This window comes from Ambystoma mexicanum, chromosome 6p (assembly GCF_040938575.1).
Source record: "Ambystoma mexicanum isolate Mex_15411 chromosome 6p, UKY_AmexF1_1, whole genome shotgun sequence".
In the NCBI taxonomy this organism is placed as follows: domain Eukaryota; kingdom Metazoa; phylum Chordata; class Amphibia; order Caudata; family Ambystomatidae; genus Ambystoma; species Ambystoma mexicanum.
This window is the reverse complement of record NC_090935.1, coordinates 90,294,586-90,314,534: the sequence shown is the minus strand read 5'-3', so window position 1 is coordinate 90,314,534 and position 19,949 is coordinate 90,294,586. Positions and strand designations below refer to the sequence as shown.

The 19,949-nt window shown below is 50.9% G+C and overlaps 1 protein-coding gene across 5 annotated transcripts in view; it reads right to left on the bottom strand.

The window, feature by feature from the left end:
• Positions 1–19,949, bottom strand: part of LOC138511228 (long-chain-fatty-acid--CoA ligase ACSBG2-like) — a 1,364,724-nt gene that overhangs the window by 606,865 nt on the left and 737,910 nt on the right. For all 5 annotated transcript variants that reach the window (XM_069626768.1, XM_069626770.1, XM_069626769.1 and 2 more), the window contains one exon: positions 14,711–14,799. In XM_069626768.1, coding sequence (XP_069482869.1) covers positions 14,711–14,799 — 89 coding nt within the window. The remainder of the gene's footprint in view (positions 1–14,710; positions 14,800–19,949) is intronic.

Genomic DNA, 19,949 nt, shown 5'->3' with positions numbered 1-19,949 from the left:
TGTGAGTGTTAAGTTAGCGAGTCTCTGGGTTTTATTCTGCCAGATATATTTGGAAACTGCTCCGTTGAGATTTCTGAAGGAGGGCGGGACTCGGATGGGGAGCGCTTTTAAGAAGTATAGGAGCCTGGGCAGGACCGTCATTTTGATCACCGTCATTCTCCCCCACCACAATATTGGGAGCGGGTTCCACCTTTCCATGTCTCTTCTAATCTGATCCATGAGCTTCAGGTAGTTATCCTGCATAAAATGTCTTTAATCGTCTGGGTCAATGATACTCCAAGATATCTCATCCCCCTCTTCCTCAACCCTCAGCTGAAATTCCCTAGCCCATCTCTGAATTGCGGCTCTGTCCAAGGCCAGGAGTAGGACCTGAGATTTTTGCCTGTTGATCTTTAGCCCTCAGAGGACATCGTAATCTTTCCTGTGTGTGATGCGGCTGTGATCTCACAGGTTCTGTTAGGGCCATCATGTCGTCCGCATACGCCAGTTTTGTGGGATACCCCCACCCCCCCATGTAGATGCCTTTTACTTCTGCGGCCTTCCTGATTTTCGCCAGAAGTGGCTCGAGAAAGATTGCATATAGGAGTAAGGAGAGAGGACACCCCTGTTTAGTAGTTGGCGTGTATCCTGTTATAGGTGTCCCCCATGCCCATTGTCTCCAAGATGCAAAACAACATTGACCACTCTACTCGGTCGAAAGCTTTTTCCGCATTCATCAACAATACCACCACCGGGATGTGTTCGATTCAAACCTTCTCGATCAAATGAGTGATTCGCCCAACGTTGTCATGGGTTGTTCTGTTGGGAATGAATCCAGGTTGATCTTGATGTATTAACTTGGGCAGCAGCGTAGTGAGTCTGTTGGCTAGTATCTTGGTGTACAGTTTGGCCTCTAGGTTAAGGATATGGGGCGGTATGAGCTCGGGGCCTTAACTCCCCATCAAAGCTCTCCCTTCTGAGGCGAGAAATGAAGAACGCGAGCATAGATGTTCTCTTCATACAAGACACCAGAACAGTGAGGGGTGAAGAGGAGGCCATCCCCGGGTCGTATGTGGGCCAAACATTTTGGGCGTCCGGCCACACAAAGAGGCGGAGTCGGGATTTTGCTTCATAAGCATCTAAAACTAACAGGGGTAACCCGTTGGGAGAGGGAGGATGGGAGAGCTTTGGTAGTGTCCGGCAATCTATACAACTCCAGAGTCACCCTAACAGCCATATACTGCCCCAACATAGGTCAGATGGAATTTATCCAAGAAGCCATGGGAGAGATGATGGCCAAGGCGGAAGGGCTCTTGTTCCTTGGTGGGGACTTCAACATGTCGGCGGATCGGGAATTAGACCATAGTGGGAAGACTACCAGGCCAGGCAGCAGAGGGGGACGACCGCACGGGGGGCTCCGGGACCTGATGTGGAAGCAGGAGCTGGTGGACATATGGAGGGAGCGACATTCAATGGCACAGGGATATAACTTCTACTCTGCAGTCCATGGCACCAGGACGAGAATAGATTACTTGTTTACGGGACAACGGTATATGAGCAGAATAGACACCTGTGAGATTCGCCCATTCAGATGGTCAGACCACAACATGGTCTGGTCAGACTTCAGCATATCAGGTCTGAAATCCAGGGAATCCCTATGATTTCCTACTAAGGGACGATGCGTTTAAGGAGGAAATCTCAATGGTGATCAGAGAATTCTTCGAGCTAAATGTCAAGGGAGAAGTGAACCAGGAAATTGTATGGGAGGCGGCAAAGGCAACCTGGAGGGGTAGGCTGATAAGTGAAGGAGCCTCTAAAAAGAGGGTTAGGACCCTCCTGTCTCACAGGTTAAGGTCAGAGATACTGTCCCTGGAAAGGTCAGAGGGGAAGTAGGCGAGAGAGAAAGAGAGGGATCTGGGCATAGCGAGAGAGAAGAGACAGGAACTCAGGGAAATAGAGTTGGGCAAAGCTGGAGCGTGGCTCCAAAACCTGAGTCAGAGATACTATGAAAAAGGCGACAAGGCTGATGCCATGCTGGCAGCTAAACTCCGAGGCCAAAGGGCGGACAGATGGGTAGCAAGAATTGTGAGTGGTGAAGAGGGGGAAAGATCAGACCCGGAAGGCATAGCAGAGAAATTCGCCAGCTTCTACGAGACCCTGTACGGGAGGGAGAGGGAGGTAGAGAAGGAAGCATGTGAGAAATATCTTAATGGGGTCACCCTCCCGGTTCTTGGAACTCCAGAGGCATCAGCCCTAGACCCCCCCCCCTGCCCCCGATAACAGGAGGAGGTGCTTAAAGCAATATCGTGACTGAAGCTGGGGAGGGCCCCTGCGGAGGACTGGTTTACCGCAGGTTTTTACTGGTCTACTGGTGGGATTCCTAGCAGGTCTATTTTCAAATATAATGAAGACAGGGAGGGCACGCCCGTCATTTGGCAAAGCACTAATCATGGTGATCCCGAAGGAGGGGAAAGATCCATCAGATTGCCGCTCTTATAGACCGATCTCGCTCCTCAATGTGGATGTAAAACTATTCACGAGGATCATCGCGACGAGGCTGGATGGCCATATGCCGAGCCTAATCCACTCAGACCAGGTGGGCTTTATACAGGGAAGGCAGGGGGCGAACACCCTACGTAAAACTCTGCACCTCATGAGGGTGGCAGCACGGAAGGGGGAGAACCCGGTTTTGATGTCCATCGATGCCGAAAAGGCATTCGATCGGGTCGACTGGGGGTTCTTACATGAGGTACTCGAGAAGCTGGGGTTCGGAATAGGGATTAGGCTAGCCATCAAAGTCCTATACGTGTCACCATCAGCCAGAGTTAGTCAATTTACACCGGTCATGTATTTTTAGCCTCCAAAGAGGGACGAGGCAAGGCTGTCCCCCTTCCCTCTCCTCTTCGCCATGACCATGGAGATACTTGCATAATACCTCAGAGGTTCTCTTACGGTACGGGGCATTGACGTGGGAGACCGCACCTTCAAACTCGGCCTTTATGCAGACGATATTTTGCTCCACCCGAGGGAGCCCACACGGTCATTCCCGGCCACCCTGCAGGTAATTGAATTGTTCGGTTGCTTCTCAGGCTTCAAGGTCAACGTAGGCAAGTCAATGATCTTTCCCTTTGCTTCAGATGCAGATAGAAATATCGCCAAATTAATCCCCCTAGGTCTTCAAATTTGTGTGGATGGGATAAAATACCTGGGGATCAATATTGTTAGACCCAGTGAGGACCTGAGCCAGGCAAACTACCCACTGCTGTTCGAGAAATTGTTCAGGGACATGGAAGGCTGGGGGAAGGGGCAAATCTCGTGGATGGGCAGAATAAATGCCATAAAAATGAATCTGCTCCCTAGAGTGCTGTATGTCTTCCAGATGCTCCTCCTGAGGCTCCTGAAACGTACATCAGAGAAGCCAAGAGGCGCATAACGAAGTACATATGGCAGGGCCAGAGACCCTTACCCTCCCCAAAGAAAGAGGGGGGGTTGCCCTCCCAGATCTGAGTGCCTACCACAGAGCGGCCCAGCTCAGGGCTTTAGCCCCTCACCTTAGAGAGGACCCCAATAAGCAATGGATCTACATTGAAAACTCCTACCTAAGCCCAGTCACAGTAGGCGAATGGTTATGGGTTCCATTGAAAAAGCTCCCAGAAAGGATTAGGGAACACCCAATATTAGACTTTCGCCACTCCTATATCTTCAACTCAAGGGAACCCTAATGAAGACAAAGCTGAAACAATGCATACAAAGAAAGCTCACCCCGGTTGAAAAAATCCTAGACTCCACATAGAAATGAAATGGCTCATCTCCCTCCTATATGAAGCTATCTTGACCCCCCGGGAGGGAACGACCAAAAACCTCAGAATTAAATGGGAAAGGGACCTGGGCTGTGCCATCAGGGACGATCTCTGGGGAGACTCTGTAGCAGAGCTTTCAAGACATCGATCTCATGCCAATACAAGACTCAAGCCAACAAACTCCTCCATAGGTGGCAATATGACCCGATCACCCGCTCTAGGATGTTCCTGGATGTTGTCCCAGTGTGGTGGCATGGATGCAGTGAAAAAGCCGACTATTGGCACATGTGGTGGACATGCAAAAAAGTCCAAGCTTACTGGTTGGAAGTGCTTAGTTGGCTCAGAGGCGGGGGAGGGGATTACCCGCAAGACCCAATCTTGCTAATATTTGGACTGCAACAAAGGGATGAGCACTGGGAGAAACCACCGGATTTGACACACTCTCTACTGTTGGCAGCTAGAGCGGCGCGGGCCAGGACTTGGAAAAGAGCAGCCCTTCCAACGAGAAGAGAATGGGTGGCCGTGGCCAAGGAAATCTACTTTATGGATAGACTAACAGCAGCAATACAGGGCTCAAGTGCGCAGATCGAGACCCACTGGCTACAATTCATGGAGGTGTTCGTCAACACAGAGGACACGACTAGAGGGTAACTTGGTCTCTCCACTCGGCCAGAAATCAGCCTTAGTATAGAACACATTGCACCGGACTAAGGAGAGTCGACTAAACACCGACGGTCATAAGCACGGTCAGCGCTGCCCAAAGAGGAGAAACACAAAAAGCAGACCTTGTGTTCCGAGAAAAGGGGTTAGGATGGGGGGGGGGGGTGAATGCATCAGAGATCTATGGCTTCTTTTTACTTTTGAAGTTGTTACGGGCATGTGCCCTATGTGTTTCATATGAATAAGCTCTTTGTTGCCTTGAAAAACCAATAAAAATTGAATAAAAAACAAAGAAAAAAGAAAAATCGGTGTCGCCCAGCGATCCCATCCCACTCTTAACTTTTAAAAATATCTCAGAGGCGACTGCACCGGGGTTGGCTAGGGCTGTTAATGACTCTCTTCCGGGGTGATTTATGACGATCTGAAACATGCCATGATAATTCCCCTGCTCAAAAAGTCAGGTTTGGACCAGTCGGTCCTCTCGAATTTTCAGTCTATTTCTTTGCTTCCTTTCGTGATGAAATTACTGGATTCTTTGGTCTCTCCACTTTAGTTCTTTTTTTTAATCTTCTGGTTTCTTTGATCCATTTTAATTGGGGGGTGGGTCTGCCCTGGCCGAGGCACGGAATCAGTGTTGGTATCAGTGGTCGACAACCTGTCACGGATGGTTGACCAGGATGGGGTGGGTGCCCTGATCCTGCCAGATCTGTCAGTGTTTGACACTGTAGAACACACAACCCTGATCACCCGTCTTTCCTCTGCTGGTCTCTCCGGTCAAGTCCTAGCCTGGTTCTCCTCTTTTCTGGTGGGACGCTCTCAATCTGTCTTCTGCCACCCTTTCATTCTCTCCCTATTCCATTGCTGCACGGAGTCCCCCCACGGCTCCTCACTGTCTCACACCCTGTTCAACATTTATATCCAGCCACTTCTTGGCATAATCCTCACATACGGCTTCCTGTGCTACTCCCACAACAATATGCAAATTATTGTGCGACTTGATTTAGCTCAGCCAGAGATAACTGGTTGACTGAGGAGTTGCCTTAGGGCAGTGTGTGATTCGATGGCCAGGAACTAGCTAAAGTTGAACGGTGAGAAAACTGAGTTGTTGTTGGTTGGTACGGCTATCCCACCTCTGTTTTGGACCCCAGAGTTCTGGCCTGAGAGTCTCTGCCCTTTTCCTTTCATCAGCGAAAGATCTAGGTGTCAGAATTGCAGCATCGCTGTCTATGGCCGAACAGGTGTCATCTACCTGTCACAAGGGACACTTTGCAAGTTGAGGACCCTTTGGCGGTGGCATCATCTTTGATAATTAGTGGTATTGACTACTGTAACAGGCTCCATCTGGCTCTTCCACGACATATGCTCCACCGTCTGCAACTGTTGCAGAACATGGCAGCAAGAGCGGTTCTCCATCCCCCACACAGTGCCCATAAGACGCTGGTTCTCCGTCAGTTTCACTGGCTTCCAGTTGAACACCTAGTTAGGTTTAAGTCTGTGTTTGTTTCACAGAGCCTTCTACAAAACAGGCGCTGAAAGTCTTCAAGCAAAGTTCTGCCAATAAAAGCCTTGTAGATCACTTTGCTCCCAATCCTCTAAAACTGTTCAAATTCGAGGATTAGATTTTCTTGGGTGGGGGCTGTGCTTTGAGTGGCGGAGGCAAGTGCATGGAATTCTCTTCCTCTCTGCCTGCGGGTCATTGAGGCCCATCTTCTTTTTCGGCAGGTCTTGAAGAGGAACAAATTACTTACCTGTAACTGTTATTCTCCAGCATGGGTCTGGCATGGATTCACATGCTCATGAATATTCCCCGTGAGGCCGGGAATCCTCGGTATAGAAACAAAAATCAGTATCAGTTTCGATTCTGATCGGTCTTTCTCAGTAGTAACCAATCACAGGTCTCTGGGTCATACTGCCCCCAGCCAATGACTGCCCTCTCCCTAAGCCCCGCCCCTGGCAGCCATCCTCAGATTTGGTAGCACGTGAAGTGGCAGTATGACCAAGTGAAGAGCCGCCGAGGGGTAGGCGGGAGGGTTCGCATGTGAATCCATGCCAGACCCATGCTGGAGAACAACAGTTACAGGTAAGTAACTTGTTCCTTCTCCAGCATGGGGTCTGGCATGGATTCACATGCTCATGAATATGAGAATGCATAGCAGTATACACATGCGCAACCACGGGAGGTGGCAAAAGGCTCAATATCAAGCAATACAACAACTCAACATTAAGCAACTCTTACCTCCTCACCAGGCTCACCTTAGGCGAACAGGTTGCGCAGCACTGCCGGGCCGACTCTGGACTCTTCCCTGGAATCCCGGTCGACGCAGTAGAATCTCGTGAAGGTGTGCGTCGACCTCCACGTAACAGTCCTGCAGATGTCGAGCAGGGGCATACCAGACAGGAACGCCGTAGTAGCAGCGATCGCTTCTGGTCGAATGGGCCCTCGGACGGCCTGGCAACGGTTGGTTTGCCAACCGGTGACAGTGCATGATGCAGCCGGAGAGCCATCTGGAAATGGAAGTCTTCGAGACTTGATTCACAAGTCCAAAGTTCACAAACAGCTGTGATGTCTTCCGAAAACTCTTTGTGCGGTCCACGTAGAACTTCAGCGCTCTAGCTACAGCCAGCAAGTGCAGAGTCCTGTAACGCTCACCTGACTCCCACGGAGACGCTGGCCTGGTTCGCGCTGCTGTGACCTCTTCTAAGGTGATGCGCAGGGTTCGGAAGACGGTCTGGACCGGGCCCCCAAATCTGGCTTGTCTGGCTCGCAGAAGTATCCTTCTGTAGGCGAAACTAGGGGATTAACTGTCTGCGGGGTAATGCAATCGGCCTCCCACCTTCCCCTCTCACCCTCCTCGAAACCCTTCTGTGATTCCCCGTAGCGTCTCACCTTAGGGTCTGGAAGGACGAGCTCTCCATCCTGCTTCTGATGCAGGGGCGCGTTGGTATCCAGTTACTTCACTGGATTTTCGGATTGGTGAGAACCAAACTTGCTTGGCTTCCAGGTAAGTTTTTTGATAAGAGGTTCCCCTTGTATCCATGCATTAATGTACTAATGCTAGTGTCTTTTTCCCCATAGGGGCCGGGGTACGGAATGCCGGGGAACAGGCACCGACCCGAGATGAGAGGTGAAATCCTTGTAGAAATCAGGTAAGTCTTTAATGAGCGTTTGTTGGTAATGTCTTTTCATTCGTTCATTAACGCTGCTTTCCTTTTTCCCCTTAGGGGCCGGGGTCCGGAAATGTTAAGAAGCGGCGCGGACCCGAAATGAAGAGGGAATGAATCAACAGGTAAGTCTTAACATGGAGATTTAGCTTTCCTTATTCCCTTCTCTCTCTCACCTTTTGTTCTGGTGTTTTTCTCCCTAGGTGCTGGGGCGTGACTGCGAATCCGGATGGTCGCTGCTGAACATGGAGGCGCCCTGTAAAGGTGAGTGGAAAGCGGCGCTGCAGCGATCGGCGCAATGAGCTTTTAAATAAAAGTCTTCCTTTTCAGGATTGTCGGCGAGATGTCTCCGGGATGCGGATTTAGCAGGTAAGGACTTTTCCTTCTTCTGTTCTCTTCTTCTCTTCCTTTGCAGGTGATCCAGGATGCTGGCAGGCGTGGCAGAAGTCAGGATGCAGGAGCAGACACGGTGAGCGTCCAGCTGCTAGATGCAGAACAACGTGAAGCACGTGTGGCTGTTCAGGTGGGTTTTAAATAGCCTTGGAAGAAGTTCCAGGTACGTATCCTTCCCCGACCACGCCCGGATGGTAAATTAGTCCCACAGGTAAAGTAGTTCCCTTCAGGCCTCAAGGAGGCCGGGATCCTGAAGCATGGTCTGCATCAGGTAAGTGCACCCAAGCACTCCCATAATGAGCCTAGCGCCTATGGCGCCAGGACTGATGTCTTTTATGAGCCTGGCGCCATAGGCGCCAGGACACTGTCCAAAGGGCCCCTACATGGGGCTGCTGGGTCTTTCCTTGGGGATTGGATGTCCGCTTTCGGGGACGCAGGGCTTGAACCGGCTCCCCGGGAGCGGGCATCATGACAAGTCCTCTCAGCCGGCGACGAAGGGCTCGTTGAGGTGGAAGTCCGACGGCACCTTGGGCATGAAGGAGGGGTGCGTCCTCAGCACCACCCTCGTGTCGTGAAAAGTCAAGTATGGAGGCTTGCAAGACAGGGCCTGGATCTCTCCCACTCGTCGTGCAGAGGTGATGGCCACGAGGAATGCTGTCTTCCACGACAGAAACTTCAACGGCACTGAATGCATAGGCTTGAATGGGGCCCCCATGAGCCTAGTCAGCACCACGTTGAGCTCCCACGCCGGGGCAGGGGCCTTCACCGGTGGGAATGATCGGAACAGTCCTTTCATAAATTCCTTCACCAGTCGATGAGACCACAAGGACGCCCGTCCTGTAGTTCTGGTGTAACGTGAGACGGCAGCCAGATGTACCTTGATGGAAGCGTGAGATAGGCCAGCCTTGGCCAAAGACAATAGGTATGGCAATACTTGAGGGGCCGTAATCCGCAGAGGGTTAATATTCTGTGCACGGCACCAGACAGAGAACCTCTTCCATTTGTGTCCGTAGCACTTGAGAGTTGAGGATGCCCTGGCCTTCGCAAGAACCTGTCTGCAGTCGGCCCGGGATGTGGTATCCTCCAAACTAGTGCTGCAGGAGCCAGGCCTGCAAGTTCACCGACTCTGGTTCGTAACGAAGAATGGCGCCTCCTCCTCTGGAGAGAAGATCCGCGTCCGTCAGCAGCTTGACTGGTGTGGACGCTGACAAGTCCAGAAGGTCCGGGAACCAGATCTGCCTCGGCCACGCCGGTGCGACGAGTATCATCCTGCACCGGGACCTCTTGAGCTGGTTGAAGAGCCGGAGTAGCAACGGCAACAGCGGGAACGCATAAAGGAACAGGCCGTCCCAGGGGAACGAGAAAGCATCACCTATGCTCCTCGGTTGGGGAAACCTGCTGGCGAACCTCCGGCACTTGGAGTTCGCCGCCGTTGCGAAGAGATCGATATGGGGTTCGCTCCATCGTCGGAAGAGTCGGTCCACTTGATCCTGGCGCAGTTCCCACTCGTGGCACGAGCACAGCTCTCTGCTGAGTGAGTCGGCAATGGTGTTTTTTTTTATCCCAGCCAGATGAAAGGGTACCAGAAACATCCCTTGGGCGACGGCCCAATGCCACAGATCCTGGGCTTCCTTGGATAGGGCAGGGGATCTGGTTCCGCCCTGCTTCCGAATGTAAAACATCGTGGTGGTGTTGTCGATGAAGATCCTCACCACCTTGCCCTTGAGGGACGGAAGGAAGGACCTGAGGGCCCAGAACACTGCACGGAGCTCCAAGATGTTGATGTGGAGAGTCTTCTCCTCCGGGAGACAAAGGCCTCTCGTGTGGAGACCCCCGGTGTGCGCTCCCCAACCTTCCAGGGAGACATCCGTCGTCACCGTCACCTGGTGGGCCGGGGCTAGGAAACCTGTTCCCGCCGTCAGATGAGAGCAGACGCCCCACCATCGTATCGCCTGACGGAACGCTTCGTCGAGCAGGATCCTGTCCTCGAAGCTGCCCGTCTGGATCCAGTGGGCGTCGAGGAATTCTTGCAAGGGTCGCATCCGAAGTCTGCAGTGGCGCACCAGATAAATGCAGGACGACATCATTCCGAGGAGGGACTTTATAGACCTCACTCTGGCCACGTCCGTGGCCAGCAGACGTTGCACCTTTCCCAGGATGGTCCTTATCCTTTCCTCCGACAGTGAGGCCCGCCGCGCCACTGTGTCGAGCTGTGCTCCCAGAAACAGGGCGACTTGTGACGGGACCAGGTGGGATTTTGGAAAGATGGAGAACCCCAGGTCCGTGAGCAGCTGGACGGTCTTCGCAGTGTGTTCCACGGCAAGCTCCCTTGTCCTTGCCGGTATGAGCCAGTCGTCCAGGTAGGGGTAGACGTGGATCCCATGCAGGTGCAGCCGCGCCGCAACCGGTGCTAGGCACTTGGTGAACACCCTGGGTGCCGATTTTAATCCGAAGGGGAGGGCCTTGAACTAGTAGTGCCGCCCTTTGACCACGAATCTGAGGAACTTTCGGTGTCTCTTTAGAATAGGGATGTGGAAGTATGCATCCTCCAAGTCCGACGACAGGAAATCGCCCTCCTCCAGCTGTCCTAGCACGTGCTGGAGGGTGACCATCCGGAACTTCTGTGCCTTGATGTATTTGTACAGTCGTCGCAGGTCCAGGATGGGACGCCATCCTTCTGTCTTCTTTACGAAGAAGTATCTTGAGTAAACTCCGGAGCCTGGAAGCCTCTTTGGAACGAGCTCAATGGCATCTTTCCCGAGCATCGCCCTTACTTCCAACAGCAGTTGAGGGACGTGATTTTCCTTCCTGGCCATGGGAGGAATGCGGGTGCACTTCTTCTGGAACTCGAGGGCGTTCCCCAGGGCCAGGGCGTCCAGCACCCAACGGTCGGTGGAGATGGACTTAGCCAGCCGGCCTCCCACCGGGGTGCTTCGGCAGGGGCCTGCCAGACAGTCGGTTCAATCTTACTTGGAGGCTGCTTTGCCTCCTTGACGACGACGGGATCCACCTGACTTGCCGCGTCCCCTGTAGGCCTCCTGCGACGATGATCTTGCCGCTTGACGGTACGTAGAGGAGCTGCTGCCGGCTCCCTTGGAGGCACCCTGTCTGCCTCCGGAGCTCCGAAAGGACGGCCATCGCTGTTGGAGCACACCCAGTGCACGGGCCGTCTCCGTGTCCGTCTTGATCGCCTGAAGGGACTCATCAACCGCCTTGCCAAAAAGGTTGTTCCCATCGAAGGGCATGTCCAAAACCTTGGTCTGTACGTCCTGGCGGAAATCCGTCGCCTTGGGACATCCTCGTCTCAGGCAAACGCTGTTGCCCAACTGACGGAAACCGGTGTCGGCGATGTCCGTAGCCACCATAATGGCGTGGTCCGAGGCAATCTCACCTTCCTGTAAGATTTCCAGGGCCTCAGCCCTCTTGGCGTCCGGAAGGAAGTCCAACAGAGGGGCGATCTTGAACCACAACTCCCTGTCGTAGCGGGCTACGATGGCCAGGGCGTTGGCCGCCTTGTTGGTCGTCGCTGCAGATGAGATGACCCATCGTATTCAGCTTCCTACCCTCGCCGTCCGGCGGGGAGGTTGAAGTCGAGGCCGATTGCCCCCCCCCCCCCCCGCTTTCTTCTTGGCCGCCGCCGAAACGACCGAATCCGGGGTAGGCTGTGCCCTAAGGCTCAAGGGGGCAGCGTCGGGGACCCGGTACTTCTTCTCGTACCGGTCCCTCTTCGCAGGAGCCGTGGCAGGGTTCTTGAGGAGGGCGAGCCCCTCATCCCAGATGTCTTCAAGAAGCAGTACAGCGAGGACCGTCTTCCTTTTAGCCTCGCGCCGTTGGTAAAGGAACGCTTCCTTCTTTTCCTCGGGGCAGAGCTGGAAGAGCTCGGATGCCCTGGAAATCATAGCATGGAAGGATCCAATCTCGTCGGGCGGGGACGCCCGGGCAGGGGGCGACACGTCCCATCGTAGTCGTGTCCATGCCTGTATCATCCCCGTGGGTAGTGGACCGGGGGGAAGGCAGAGAAGGCCACAGAGGCGGGAGAGGAGGCCTAGGATGCGTCTTCCTCCTCTTAAGTGGTGGGCTCTCCGAAGGTCCTGGCTCCAGTTCCCCCGTCGGGTCTGGCTCAGGTACCTCCGTCGGGGGAAGGGGCAACTTAGTCCTTATCTCCGAGCATAAGGACTGGATGGCTGACAAAATGGCCGCCGAGGGGTCCTGCGGCGCCGGAAATGACGGGAGCGAGGGCTCTTGAGAAGCCTTGTCTGCGACACCGTCGCCCTCGTCGAGATCCCTCCGATGGGCTGGGCCTCCTCCACGACTTGGATGAGCTCCTCTTCAGAGGTCGTGTCCGTATCCACGATGGCCACCAGCCCCTCCCCCACCCTTTCCAACGAGGACTTCGTGGGGGTCTTCTCGATGGGCCTGAAAGACGACTCCCTCCATGGTGGCAGGGAGACTCTGGTACCTGAGGGCGCCTCCACTGGTGTAGCCTCCACAGGCTGAGCCAGGGCCGCGGCAACATCCTCAATCGAGGTCTTAGCAGGGTGAATTAAGGCCAACGTCACCTTCTGTACGCCTGGTGCCTTCACCTTGGGGGGAGGGTCCGAGCCTCGCTCCTCCTCTGCCAGAATCTTCGAGATTGACCGGGGCTTCTCCAGAAGCTTCGCCGGGTTCTCGGACTTCCTCTTACCCGAGCCAGAGCGTTGGCTCGTGGTTGATGGCGCCGGGGAGGATGCGCCCTGCCTGGCAGCCAAGGAGCCCGACCGTTTGGCGCTCCCGGTGCCCGCGGACTCGCAGTGCTTAGCATTTTGTTGGGCCCCCGTCGCCGGGGCACCCTCACAGGACTTAGAAGACCGCTCGGACTTCTTTTTCTTCTTCTCGCCTGGCGGGCTCTTACCTTCCAGCCAGTTGTCGAGACAGAGGTGGCGATCCTTCATGGTCCGCTCCGACATGTTCCCACAAAACGCGCAGTCCTTTTCCTTGTGCGTCTTGTCCTCATGGAGACAGTAGAGGCATAACGAATGCTCGTCCTCCTTGAAAACGTTCTGAAGCTGGCATCCAGGGCAGGCCCTGAACAGCTTCCCGGGAGTCGAGCTCCCTTTCTCCTGGGCCATGTCCGGGGTAGGCCTCGGAACTTCTGGAATCCTCCAAAAGCGTAACTCGACGAAATCTTCACCCTTGAGGGGCGTAGAAACCCCGAAACGGATCCCCATTTATCGGATGTAGAAACGGTGGAGCTTGAGGCTCTATTTAACCGAAAAAATGAGAAAATCTCCTGAAAAAAGCGCGAAAACGCAGCAAAAGCTCGAGAGCTACAGCACAAGGACTCCCAACACTTGAACATGCGGTAAAAATATGAGAATGGCTGCCAGGGGCGGGGCTTAGGGAAAGGGCAGTCATTGGCTGGGGGCAGTATGACCCAGAGACCAGTGATTGGTTACTACTGAGAAAGACAGATCAGAAACGAAACTGATACTAATACTGATTTTTTCTATACCGAGGATTCCCGGCCTGACGACGGGGAATATTCATGAGCATGTGAATCCATGCCAGACCCCATGCTGGAGAACTTTCCTTTTCTAGCAACTGATCCAGTCGCTCTGTCCAATGTCTTATGCGCTTATAGTGCCATGATGCCTTTGGGTGAACGATGCACTACAAGTACTGCTAAAATAGGATCTAGCTTACTCAGGGCAAAAGGCACATGGGGAAGGTGGAGGAAAAAGGATATGGCATGCAAGGAGTCATGGACCTGGCTTTTGAGTCAGACTCCAGAAGTTTACGTGTTTAGAAAATATACGGATATATAATCTACTATATTGATATATAATATACTTGGGGAATCTCCCAAATGCTGTTATATGAGTGTCAAAGGAGTCGTTATGGACTGAATAAGCAGTCAGTTCACTCATGAAATGACAAGTCAGTCAAGTTGAGCCTCTTTACAAGAACTGCAATTGATACGAAAAGTCATTAACTCCAGAAAGCTATGCATAGCACTTCCATCCATTAGAAGAAAACCCTAAAATATGGGCATATTGTGGGGGCGGAGCCAAAGTCATATGCATGTTAATTTCACATTTAAAATTCCTGGTGTTATTGCGCAAAGATAATTCCATGATCCTGGAGGAAGAGGAATTGGTGGAACCAATAATATATAGAGAAAATGTTGGTGACAATCTTACACTATAAAAATGATATAGGTTATGTAATGATTTATACTGCACACCACTGTCATTTGCATGGTCTCCAGGCGCTCACATGGCTCTGTAAGAAAAGTGGGTGCGGTTGGTTAATGAGGAAAGAGGGATAGGGTAGAGGTTGTGATCTTCTGTTGATGCTTGCAGAACCAAGGGAAACAGTCTGTGCGTGTGAGCTTAGTAGGTGTGCTTTGTGGTGTGAACTGGGCTTGGTGTCTCTGGAGGGGTGGCGTCCAGTGTCCGAGTTGTGTGTTTGGATTTGTGGTGTGAGTAGCAGTGGGTGTGTGTGGTTTGCGTGTTTTGTGTGTAGTTTGCTAGCCCTTTTGGGCATGTTTTGTAAGTGAGAAGTATGATGGTGCAGAAAACTGTGGCTCCTTTATATAAACAAGCAGCATTACCAGAGAAGAAAATGCTAAGTGAAGAAAACGTAAAGAGAAAAAACGAAAATTAGGAGACATGGTGAGGAAAGAAATAGAATGTAAAAAGAACAGCACTTGGAAAGCAATGTGGAAGATATCTTACCCTGCCAATATAGCTCCAATGTCTGCAATAAACCACTCAGGGGAATTAAAACCCAGGATGCCAACACCATGGAACCGCTCAAGGCCAAGCTATAAGTGGAAGAAGAGAGGGAGAAGAGGATTAAAGATGGGCATTTCAGGCAAACATTCCAAAGTTCAAAATTCTTTCTTGCTATGCTCATACAACATTTTTGCAGAAGAACCCATACACCTAGAAGCACTCGGGAGAATGTTTATTGGAAAGGCAGGTAAGAGCTTCACCCTACATTCACATGGGTACCTCACCTATTGCTAGGTTACAATGGGTTTCTGTCTGAATCCTGGTTCTACGTCTCCAACTAAATGTAATGGCACACATACTTCATATAGGAGTATGGTTCTCCAGTTACAGGTAGCAAGTAGTTGGGGTTTCCATGTTATTAATCCAGGTTATTTGGGGTTTTATCTGGATTTCAAATAACTAGCTCCATAGAGCGTTACCGCGAGGCAAATGTGAACGGATTTCAGAGCTATTAGATGAAAGCGAAAAAAGGAACATGGGCGTATTCCAGACACTTTCATTGTTTTACTCCATTGTCACCAAACCAAATTCAGAAAGGTTTTCATAGTATAAATCATATCCAATTGCACATAATCAGAAATGTTGCAACCTCTATACTGGAGTCTATAAGGAACTAGGCAACCCTACTGCAGCCTCATCCTCTACTGCACACAACCAGGCCCTTTGCTTGGCCCTGGCTGGACACTTCACCGCTATAACAGGACATCCTGTCCTCTCTCTCCTCTACACCCACTCATGCACCATCATCTCCTGGGTTCCCCTCGGCGCCCCCTCTTCTCTCCTCCCTCTGCACGGTCACACCTGAGGAAGTGTCAAGTCCAGTATATGAAAGCTTCTTCCACACAGATGGACCCCTGCACCTCCAAAACCATCAAGTACAACATTGACACTCTCACTCCAGCCTTGGCAGACATCTGTAACCTCTCCTTTGCCACTGAGTTTTCCCCACTTCTCTCTCAAGCACTCTTGTGCACCCTCTGCTCAGAAAACCCTATGCCGACGCTTCCATTGCAGCAAACTATCACCCAATCTCCATCACTCCTTTCCAGGGCAGAATCTTGGAGAAGCTGGTTATCTCTCAGCTTACCTTCCACACTGAATCTGTTGGCTGTCTCCATGACCATCAGTCTGGCTTTAAAGCATCAAGAAGCACAGAAACTACTCTTCTGAACACCTGTGAAGACCTGCTCTAAAGTTTTGTCTAACTCTCCCTCTGTCCTCATCCTTCTTGACCTCTCTTCTGCTTTCAATACAGTAAACCACAACATCCTGATCTCCCGTCTGCGTGATGCCCTGGCCATCACAGAGCAGGCACTGGCGTGGCTAACATCCTCTCTCTCAGATCATCCTCCCCAGGTGTAACTTGGGTCCTTGCTCTCAGATACCACTCTCTTATGGTCTAATCTATCCTCCTGGTTCTTCAATGTTTACATGGCCCCTTAGGCCCACAGGATCTCTGCCTTCACTTTCAGCTGTTCTACAGATGACAGCTCTCTTTCAGGCTAACCTCGGCCTCTTCCTCCTCCTCGCTCTGTCCACAATTCAGTCCTGGTGTGCTGCTAATGATCTCTGCCTTAATGCCAGCAAGACAGATCGTCCTCATTGGGACCCCTGCTCTCGCTTTCCGACTTGCACTATGGCGGCCCCTTCGCCCTCAGCCACCAATAAATGGGGATCATCTTCGACTCCACTCTTTTTTGTCTCGCATCTCAGACATCTCTAAAAAGTACCATTTCCAGATGCACCACCTCAGATATACCTTTTCTAACTTTCCCCAGAGGCTCACCATCTCCAGAAGCCCTGGTTTTCTTTATACTGGACTACTGCAACAGTCTCTTTCTCAATCATCCTACTTCTACCCTTCGACCTCTTCAACATATCCAGAACAGAACTGCAAGACTTCTACTTGGCTTAGGCCCAGGGTGCTGAAATCCATCCACTGGCTCCCAGTGGCTGCAAGGATCAAGTTGAAGTCCCTCTGCATATTCCACAAGGCTTTCTGGGGCTGGAGCCTGCCCTACCTGCAACACGCTTTTCCTAAATACTCTTCTAGAGCGTCCGCTCGGCCTCCTCAACTCTCTGCGGGTGAGCCGTTTTTCCAAACAGAATTGGGGGGGAAACGTTATCCTCGGCAAGTGCCTCCTTCTGGAACAGCCTCACTGATTGTCAGTCTTGAGCCGGATCTCCTCAAGTTCCATGAAATTCCTCAAGGACCTTCCTCTTCTCTTCCTCCTCCTCCTCCCCTCGTTCTCCCTCTCCCCTGCTAATCTCCATTCTCCTCTCCTGCTTCCCTCCTCCTTTATCCTCCCCAACTCTGCTCAGTCTCGCTGACTGGTCACCTGGTGCACCTCCAGAGCTTCACAGGTTCCATGCTCCTCCACCAATTATACATTTGCATCTGGGCCTCTGCCTTGCACTACTGCACTCGGAATACGTTCCATGTGAGGGGCAACCTCTCTGCACTCAACCCAGGCCCCTGATAGACTGGGCGCACATGTTCCCCCTCCTCCATCGCACTTCCTGTCTGCGCACTTGCACGACCTTGAATGCACTAGTCCTATCAAGATCGTTGTCCTGTCCTCCCTTTGTCGCCTATCACCAGCTTGGTTGAACCTGAGACACTTGTGCATAGGTGCATTATTGATGACCTATCCATCAATCTGAATGTCGCCAAGCCTAGTACGTTAGTTTACTGTTCTGTATTTCCTTTCCCCCCTCCTTCTCTCCACACTCCTTGTCTTGTACTATCTGACAAATCGTGGCCTATTATGGCAGTTTATTGTATGCTCTTTCCTTCTCCACTCCCCCTCCTTGTAAAGACGGGAGGGGTGTGTCTGTACTTCTGCTCTCTATTTGGTAGAGGAGAGGCACAGAGGACCCCAGCCAAGATTCTCTATTTGGTAGCTATGGTCGAGCAATCGACACCTAGCTTCTCAGGAGGTGATGCAGGCTGGTTCTTAAGTACATTGTAGTCCCCAAGCCCCCCCAAAGGAATGTCCACACACTATTAGTTAAAACAGTCTTTACATAATTAATATTCAAGGTTATGTACACTATCACAATAACTCAGTGTTCAGAAAATCAATAATGGTAAATATATACTTGCACTAGTAGGAATGCCTCAGGCCTAGTATGCTTGTTAACTTTGTTAGATCATTCTGAAACTTAAAGGCCTAAGAATGACTACTGTATTCCCTTGTTCCCTTTCCGCATTGAAGCACTTCACTTGTGTATAAACGCGTTACAAATAAACCATTACAGGAGGATAGATTATATTCCATGGTTAAAGCTTAATAGCAGGCCACTATTGGGGCAGGTTATGCTTCTACAGTGCCTAATTGAAAAGTACTAGTAAAGAAGGAAACAATTTTTTTTTTTAGATAACTACAATTTTGATTAATGATTTTTTTAAAAAGAAATATGAATGCATTGATAGTTTATTATCTCACCATTTGTTTCAAATTAAGCGGCCTGTTTACTATGTGTACAAGTCTTATTTATGTCCATAGATTCTTTGGTGCAACATCAATGTCCGCCACTAACACTGAAAAAACCCTCTAGTTAAAGGTATATTAACGAAGTCTCTATGATCTTTTCTTCAATAATAAATAGATGATTTCTAGAGTGAAAGGGAAACTAAGTACCTGTCAGTGTTTCCTTGCTAATCTCAGGCTCATATTAATATGCAGTATCGTTTTACCGTGTGGACTGTCAATTTAGTCTTTCCACTTAAAAAGAAGACTACAAAACTATATATACATCCTCACATGCACTCACATTTACATACATAATATACACACTGCAAGAAAATGTGCAGTCATTCTGTAGTATGCTCTGCTGTAGTTGCCTTTACTCTTCAGAACCAGTAAACTAAAAAAATACCTCTGTATGTACCTGCTTATTTTTTGTAAATTACTATGCGATTATACACCTATTCAATATTTCTTAATTTTAACTGTTGAACTGAACTGCATGCGTGTGGTGCTTGCAGACAGTACGCTGCAATTTCCGTTCGTCAATGAAAGGACTACCTAATAGGTACTGAACACGAAACAATGAAGGGCAATCTTCCAGATGTGTTTATGTCAATCCCCAGTTCCAAAGGCTGGAACAGGGTGTATCGGCCCAGCAGCCTATGTTATCGGCCCGAGCGGCGACAGGGGAGCCTTAAGTCAGGCGGCATGGAATGCAGGCATTCACCGGCGGTTCAAGCCCACGTTCCTAGACACTTGATTGACTGGCTCCTCCTGCTAGGGTGCCAATACATTTTAGTAGCGCTAGTGAATAGATTATACCATGAAAGTCTCTATTCTACAAATTGGTGCTAGGTGGTTTGTACCCAGATGAGACAGCTGGTCAATGGATGAATAAATTAACTTGCCCAGCCATATAGAATGAAACCCCATCCCCTCACCATGTACATGCTTCTCAAAACATTGACATGCAAGGAACAATAGGGAGTGGGGAGGGTACTGGAATGTCCCTCGACCAATGTTCTCACTAAAAACGGGAACCGGCTTTTGGTTCCCAAATCTATAACAACAAATAATTAGGGTGTCCAAAGGATTTCTGCCATGTATAGAACCAAAGTTATTTGAAATGTTCGCATTGGCCATTTTTGGAATGAAAAACTGAATAGTTCTTCACCGTAGTGACTCACTTACTCCTAGTCCATAGTCCCTTTTCCTCCATACATCCCACCATCCACCCGCCCCCCAACTCCCTAATAATACTGGTGTTCATTAGGCAATGTTAATATTGTAGGCACGTCAATGGGGACTGAGTGGAGCTGGTGGGCGGAGTCAGGGGAGCGCATTCTCCCAGGGCCGTGCCCCAGCGGCCTCTAAATTTAAAGGGGACAAAGGTTTTTCTGGTGAAAAAGGTGGTCTCCCGTCCCTAGCGAGGGACGCCCATGCAGTATGGAGGAAAGGGGACTATGGACTAGGAGTACGTTAGTCACTACAGTGAGGAACTATTAATTACTCCTACCTCCCGTCCCCTTTCCTCCATACTGCATGGGCGATTACAACTGAATGTAGCCCCAGGGTGGAGAGGGGGCTCACTTTAAGAAAACAAGTTCCTTAGAACTGCCTGCCCGAAAGTCTGCATCCAAACAGTAGTGCTAAAGCCTAGGGGGTGGCCCTACTGATGACCTGCCACAGGACCTGTCTCTGGAAGG